Source organism: Ciona intestinalis, chromosome 12 (assembly GCF_000224145.3).
Source record: "Ciona intestinalis chromosome 12, KH, whole genome shotgun sequence".
Lineage (NCBI taxonomy): Eukaryota > Metazoa > Chordata > Ascidiacea > Phlebobranchia > Cionidae > Ciona > Ciona intestinalis.
In genome coordinates this window covers 5,347,966-5,355,681 of record NC_020177.2, presented here as the reverse complement: position 1 = coordinate 5,355,681, position 7,716 = coordinate 5,347,966, and the positions used below count along the sequence as shown (strand labels likewise).

The 7,716-nt window shown below is 39.3% G+C and overlaps 2 protein-coding genes across 2 annotated transcripts in view; both read right to left on the bottom strand.

The window, feature by feature from the left end:
• Positions 1–1,244: 1,244 nt before the first annotated feature.
• Positions 1,245–4,275, bottom strand: LOC108949998. Its single transcript, XM_026837083.1, has 7 exons — positions 4,001–4,275; positions 3,917–3,945; positions 3,466–3,525; positions 2,733–3,053; positions 2,382–2,462; positions 2,265–2,324; positions 1,245–2,059 (listed from the first exon to the last, which is right to left on the bottom strand). The coding sequence occupies exons 1-7, from the start codon at positions 4,084–4,086 to the stop codon at positions 1,245–1,247; spliced, it is 1,452 nt and encodes a 483-aa protein (XP_026692884.1). The 5' UTR covers positions 4,087–4,275.
• A 109-nt stretch (positions 4,276–4,384) lies between these two features.
• Positions 4,385–7,716, bottom strand: part of LOC100175856 (coiled-coil domain-containing protein 174-like) — a 7,107-nt gene continuing 3,775 nt past the window's right edge. Inside the window, exons 8-11 of the mRNA XM_009862316.3 lie at positions 6,825–6,967; positions 6,417–6,530; positions 5,920–6,007; positions 4,385–5,688 (exon numbers count right to left, since the gene is read on the bottom strand). Of these exons, the coding sequence (XP_009860618.1) occupies positions 5,072–5,688; positions 5,920–6,007; positions 6,417–6,530; positions 6,825–6,967 (962 nt within the window). The 3' untranslated portion in view covers positions 4,385–5,071. The remainder of the gene's footprint in view (positions 5,689–5,919; positions 6,008–6,416; positions 6,531–6,824; positions 6,968–7,716) is intronic.

The following is a 7,716-nucleotide window of genomic DNA, read 5'->3' as shown; positions in this document are numbered from 1 at the left end:
GCTGTACAAGCGGGTACATGCGGTACATGCGGTACAAGCGGGTACATGCGGTACATGCTGTACAAGCGGGTACATGCGGTACATGCGGTACAAGCGGTACATGCTGTACAAGCGGGTACATGCGGTCCATGCTGTACAAGCGGGTACATGCGGTACAAGCGGGTACATGCGGTACATGCTGTACAAGCGGGTACATGCGGTACATGCGGTACAAGCGGTACATGCTGTACATGCTGTACAAGCGGTACAAGCGGTACATGCTGTACAAGCGGTACATGCGGTACTTTATGTTTTAAAGGGGTCCCTACATTCTATATACACTACATTATGTAGAAAGGTAACGCTTACATCATAGAACAATGGATGTTGTACGTCCACAAATGTAAAACAAGAGATCACAGATCTAATGCATGAGCACGGTATAAACTAATTAGCATAGTATTAATTAACCCTATTACTACAATGGTCGACTGAGATCGATCAAAAACAAATCAAAAGTAACCAACAAAGCGGGATTCAGTCGCCATTGGTGACTGTGGAGCAGTAGATAGAATACATTTATTGGTGTATTATAACTTATTAAACTTAAGACGTACAAGGATTGAAAGTTTGGTAAAGAATATGTGTATATACGCTTTGTACAACTCCTGTACCATGTGTTAACATGTAAACTTACCTTATAGTTAACCTTGTCGTCGCTTAAGGACGTTTGTTTTTGTAAATTTGGATAAACCGTAATCACGCAGTATTATAGGTAATGTTAAAATTAATATTATTCATATTGTGGCGGCTGCATAATGATTTATTGCGAGCGGTAAACTAAAAGAGCGAAGAAACAAGAGACGTGGTGTTTATACCGAAGATAAAGATAAGAAAAGGGCACTCGTCTACGCTTCGGTGCACACACGCTAATTGTGCGGTTTTAAATCTGAAAATTTAGTCTAAAAATTGAAAATATATAATATGAATTGATTTCAATCAAGAGATTAAAGAAAAATGCTAGAACTGAGAATTAGGATAAGTGCGGAAAAAAATCGCCCTATCAGCAACAACAACAAAGCCAAGAACAACTCTTCGACGAAAAAGGATCTATATGACCACTAACGTGTTCAACAATGATAATGAACAATGTTCACATTATATACACACACTGATCATATTATCCAATGTTGGTTATACACACACTGATCATATTATCCAATGTTGGTTATGTAACAATGTTTATTGTGACAAATTTTACAAAGTTATTTCATTTGACTTTTCGCACGTTCCAAGTTACATTTGCTGATGGCAATCTCTTTATCTCTTTCATCAGCGTTGATATCCTCAGCTTTCCCATAAGCTGCAATAGCTTTGCGGAAACACTGGTAGGCATCGTTGGGTCGGGAAGTGTTGTTATACGTGTCACCGAGATTGTTTAAACAAACTCCGTACACACGATACTTTCCAGCTCTCTTCTTGAACACCCTTTCCATAATAGCGATCGCTTCTTCCACTGTTGTTTTACGATTAATCCAGTCTCCAAACAAATATTCACTGTATTCGATCTGATTCAAGCAACGAACTTCCTGCAAACACCGATCTTCCTCACTGACGTCACTAGATCGTCGAATCATTTCTCGCATTTCACGCATCAGTGGAATCAAATGGGTTCGAACGATCGGTTTCAATCCTTCGTCACGTGATAACATTGCCTTGATAGATTCTTGGATCCCACATGCGCAATTCGATATCCCGACCAAACCTGCTTTCGATTGATTTCCATAAAACTCGACAGCGATTTGATAAAACAAAATCGCTCCCATGTCTCTCCCTTTACCCCTGAAAGTGTCACCAAAGGTTTTAATTTCATTCGGGGTGGTTTGGAATTTTTCTTTTAATAATGTCTTCAGTTGTTCTTTGATTCGAATCGCTTCTTCTGTCTCTTCAACCAACATACAACATCGGTAATGATTGACTAGATCCTTAAATCCAATGACAGCTGGGTCGAACTTCATTCGACGACAAGATATGACGTAAGCTTCGTGATATTTTCGCTTTTGCCGCAATCGACCGATACCTTTATTAAACACTTGATTTATTACAAAGGTTTACCAACGTAATGTATGGGAAAATAATAATTCAAGAAGTTAGCATTGAAAGCTTATATGATTTAAGAAGAGCCGTAACTCGAACAGGACATAAGATCATTTTTGGACAACAAACTTATTTTACGCAACAAACACCGATTGTGCAAACGATAACGTGTATCTAGCCTACTTTACCTGGTGGAGCAAAAATATCTTCAATCGTTGGTTTTCGTGACGTCACTCCACCACGTGATCCTGGGAAAATTATTTAAATTGAGTTTGTTTATATTCTGGAACATTTTATCAACAAACCTTGTGGGTTAATTTGCATATCTTGTAACGATGACGTAGCTTGCGATACGCTTGGTTGCTCAACCGTGTGGGTCACGTGTCCTGCATTAAAACACAAGTCAACTACATTATTATGACATGGAACACTAGCTATGTTTTGGGCTTAATAAACATAAACGGGTGCCAATATTGAAAATACAAACAGGTTTGCAGCCATCCCCGTTTAGAACCAATCAAATCGCTCTGTTAAGCTTTGGTTTGGGGTTAATGCGACTTGATTGATATAGTGCTTGGACGTGCGTCTTATAGACACGTGATAACATTGCCTCGATAGATTGTTCGATCCCGCGCAATTAGCTATCCCGACCAAACCTGCTTTCGATTGATTTCCATAAAACTCGGCAGCGATTTGATCAAACAAAATCGCATCTATGTCTTTCCCTTCACCCCTGATAGTGTCAGCAAATGTTTTGATTTCATTCGGCGTGGTTTGGAATTTCTCTCTTATTAACGTCTTCAGTTGTTCTTTGATTCGAATCGCTTCTTCCAACTCTCCACCCAACATAGTGAACATACAACATCGGTAATGGTCGACCAGACCCTTAGGTCCAATGACAGCCGGATCAGATATACGACGACAAGATATGACGTAAGCTTTGTAATACTTTTGCTCTCGTAGCAATCGACCGATACCTTTATTAAACAATTGAATATTTCAAAAGACAACCAAAGTAATATATATGGAAAGATGATAATAAAAAAAAGAACGAGAAATTTCAACCACAAGCTTATACTTCAACTTATTTTTTTAATATTCATTTTGGGTCCTTGTCAAGGACCTGGGATTTAGGCCAGATTTGGCCAATTACCTCGACACCCAGGAATTTTAATTCCTTCATGCGACCGGTGCCGCGACATCGCAGTTAGACACGTATTTTCACACTTTAATTTATCCTCGTGTACTTACGAATTACCACACTTTTTTACTACAACTGATACGAAAGACCTTGTTGCATCGTGTGGATTAGTTGCAACAATATATAGACACTTGTCGCCCAGTTTAAACCAAACTCACACTTGGCTGTTTAAAAGTAACAAATATTACCTGGTGGACCAAAAGCATCTATAATGGTTGGTTTACGTGCCGTCACTCCACCACGTGAATCTGGGAAAATTGTTTAAGTTGAATTTGTTTATATTGTTGAATATTTTTATCAACAAACCTTGTGGGTTAAATATTAAAAAAACAATCACCCACGAAATTACGTGCGTGGTAACTTGTAAGCTGGCACGAGGTATGCGAAACAGAACACCCGTGTTATAACGACTGTCATTGCCCTGCGAGGATAAATAAGTTACATACATGGTAACTTGTAAGCAGGCATGAGGTGTATGAAACAGAACACCCAAGTTATAACGATTGTCGTTTTCCCGCCACGCGAGGTTAAACAATATGTGCTTGAGTGTCTCATATTACCCCACCCTACCATGGTGGGAAATCTTCCCGTTTTACAAACATAGGTTACAAGGATAAATAGGTGATAGTAATTACTAACCTGCGTTTTCTATGTTCATTCCAATTTCCCTGAAAATAACAAGTGAGGTTAAGTAATCGATAAAACCAGCAACACACAACCTACCTGTTATCATTTCTATTTACTACAATACTTGGTACAGGTATAGTCAAATGCAAGTTAACCATGTCTTGCTGCTTTTCATCCCCCATTCTTACATGTCTCTTTTGCCAACACTGCACAACTCCTAGTAAATGAACACTGAGTAAGTGATACGCTCGTTTAAAATCTTTGTCAATTCACATTTCCTTTGAATGATGTGTGATCCAGTGAGCGTAGCAAGAACACAATGGTTGTCCTTTAGAACATATGACCCCAATGAACACAATAACAAGTCTAGCTTGTTTTGTACTTAAACCATAGAGAGTTTTGTTTTGATTTCTTTGTTTGTGATCGCGTGAAGGTAGCAAAGCTATTATACAGTAAGCGGATCCCTTGTTTGCCAAACAATACCTTCTCTATTAGTTTAATACACACAACATTAAAGGGGCATACAGCAGGTACCAATAAAACATAATGAACATCTTTAATATTAAATATGGTGGAAATAACTTCTTTAATGCGAGAAAAAGTGTTGACAAGTAAACCTATAAGTAGCTATGTTTAATCGGAAAATTAAAACATATTACATAATAAACTTGTAATATCCGGCAAATTTAAAAACCCATTTCATTGTCTAAATTTTATAACTTTTAAATATATATATTCACATTGAAAAAGCAATTACCGTAAGAAAACTCGAAAATACTTCTACTGTAGTTTAGAAACTAGAAAAGATCTAAGTTGAACGACACTTTTTCTTATGGGAAGTCCAATGCATTATCTCGGCTTTATACTTTTTAATAAACTGTTTTATGAAAGTTTGGTCGTACATTAAGTTTGGTCCACCTTGAGACAACATTTGAGCATCTCTATCAACAAACAAATTTTGATTTTTCATTGGTATTACCCTTTACAATGCTGCTGCCAGTACGCCGCTGATAACTGTAGTATTTTAACTTCTGAGGTCAAATTCCCGGCAACTTTATGCAATGTTTACTACAATAGATGTTCCAACCACACGAGGAATAATTGCTGCTTACACCAAAGTTCATATTTAAATATTTATTAAAACAAACATACATCGCCTATTGCTCCTTACTCCTCCAAAATCGACTTGGTTGATAATATTTGTTGAGGTTTCGGTTTCACTTTCAAAGAGATTGGTTTACTTGTAGGGGTGAAGGGTTTCGGGGCTGGATTTGGGGGTACAGCGTGGGTGAGGTCCTCGGAAACTTGGGACAATAAACGTTGGATTCTTTCAGCGTCGCTACCAGGTTTGGGGGGTTGGTTAGGGGGTATGGGATTATTTGGGGTGGGGTAATCGCTACTAGGTTTGGGGGGTTGGTTAGGGGGTTCGGGGTTATTTGGGGTGGGGTGATTATGTATCGGGGTGAATGTGTGTTGGTTTGAGAGTATTAGTGGGTTAAATGGGGGGCAGTTGGGGTAAGGGGGTTGGGGTGGGTGTGTATAAGTAGGGGGTGCGTGTGGGTTGCTTTGCATAGTTTGTTGGGTAATTTGTTCATCAATCTTTGGATGTTTTGATTCAGAATGACCTGGAGGACCAGGGGGTCCAAGAGGACCAGGATGATTGTTTTTCCTCTTTGCTCCTTGGAAGTAAGATGAAGGAGGAGCAAATTCATCGAGTCTTTCCTCGCGAGGATCTTTCCAATTTGTTGGTGGTTTCTTGGGTTGGGCGGGGCTCCAAACATCACCTGTCAATCAAATATGGAATATAAATATAGGCACCAAACGTCACCTGTCAATCAAACATGGAATATAAATATAGGCACCAAACCTGGGGTAGCAGGGTAGGCAGGCCGACCCTAGATTGTTCTGCATTTATCAGTAAACATTACAATAGGCTTGTCGCTTTTAATCATTTTAGGCTTGTGGCTTTGGATTGGGGCTTAACTTCCCATCACCCACCATCACCCCCAACCCACCTTTTCCTTCATCCCACTCCCTTGTTCCGGATGTTGTTACCACGGCAACATCTTCCTCAACAGGAGCTGCTGGTTCCTCCTCTTCAACCTGGAGGTTGGTGGGATATTTCAAATCATTTTCAATGTTTTATGGATTATTTTAATCATGTATAACATACTCATGCTAGCAGGGTAATTTTGATACAATAATAATATTTTTAACCTAAGTAAGAATTCAAATCATGTCCCATGTTTTTGCACCCACAATATGATATCAATAACTTATACTGAAATAATCAATTATAACAAAAAAACAAGTTGTAATAAAATATAACAAAAGTTGTAACTAATTATAACAAACATAACGAATTGAAAGAAAATAAACACGCAACGTATACAATAGCTGCAACATGCAATAACAGACACCAGGAAAGCTGGTATTTTGAAACAGGGGTGACATTATGGCAAAGGCAACAGAAATATTTTTAACGCAAGATAAGTTTGCGTAAACGACCCACCTCTCGTTCTAGTTTGACTGGCTCCTTCAAAGATTGGGGGATTTCCCTGCCTTGATCCAACAATTTCTTCACTCTTCTTTGACGAACTTTTTCCAATCGAGTTTCCAGTGCACTCTGTAATAATGACCATAGTGATGTCATTAGTCAAAAAAACCTTGGGCAATGGGCCAACTTTGGCTTAAACCCCAGGTTCCATGGCGTGCCTCACTGTAGGACCTCACCCATATAGAATAGAATGTGCATATACAATGTTGGGGTAATGGGCCAACTCTGGTCTAAATCCCAGGTCCCATGGCGTGCCTCACTGTAGGAGGTAGGACCTCACCCATATAGAATAGAATGTGCATATACAATGTTGGGGTAATGAGCAACTCTGACCTAAACTCTATACCCCATAAACACCCCCACCTTTTGTTTCTCCTTCTTCTCTTTATTCCTCCTCTTCATCTCCTCCGTCTCCTCCCTCATCCTCCCCAGCCTCCTCATCTGCTCCTCCCGCATCCCAGCATCGCCCGAGAACGAATAATAACCAACGCCCAACTCACGAACCTCTAGGTGGCAAATATGGTTCAATCGCTGGCAATATTTAGTTAATATATTCAAGCAATGGTTGCGTGTTTTTTGCTCAGCTTGTTTGAATAGATACCTAACAACAGGTTTCTATGCCCCTGATAATAATTTTCTATGTCCCTGGAAATAAGTGCCAAGGTACTTTTTATATTAACAGGCAGTTGAACTGATAGTTACAGCATCTTTACCAACAGTATTAGGGATGTGCTGAAGTTGAAAAAGCTCGGGTTCGCCGAGCGCCGAGCTTTAACGAAAAGCTCGGCACGAGCCCGAGCCCGAGCACCTATGACGTCATCAAGGAGAAAGGCGTACGAGAATGCGTTCCTATTCAGCCGAAAAGCGCCGCTAATCAAAATAATACAGAACACGTGGTTTGCGGTTAAAGACGCGTCTCGCTTTTCATAATTCCTACTGTTGCAAAATGTAAAATTCATACAAAAAATATTTAATTAAACAATTATTTATAACTGTTACAGCCAGTGGCACAACTAGCAAGTTTCTACGCATGTTCATCTTGGATAATGTAACGATTATTTACGTCAGAATAAACCTTTACTATCGTTACATCACAAACGAGATTGTTGGAAAACAATCGTGTTTTATTCGCTTCCATACGATCTGTAGTTTGTGTATAATTTTTGTTTCTGATGATTAGTTTAAATGCAGGTAAATCGCGATTATGTGAATTTTAATTGGTGCAAATATAAGAGCGAGGAGCGACGCTATCAGT

What these genes read in the sequence shown, in the direction of transcription:
- LOC108949998 (XM_026837083.1), bottom strand. Translation starts at nt 4,086, where the DNA reads ATGGGGGATGAAAAGCAGCAAGACATGGTTAACTTGCATTTGACTATA. An exon ending in GTAAATAGAAATGATAACAG is followed by an intron (nt 3,946 to 4,000) that starts GTAGGTTGTGTG and finishes TGTTATTTTCAG; the next exon opens with GGAAATTGGAATGAACATAG. An exon ending in AATGAACATAGAAAACGCAG is followed by an intron (nt 3,526 to 3,916) that starts GTTAGTAATTAC and finishes CAATTTTCCCAG; the next exon opens with ATTCACGTGGTGGAGTGACG.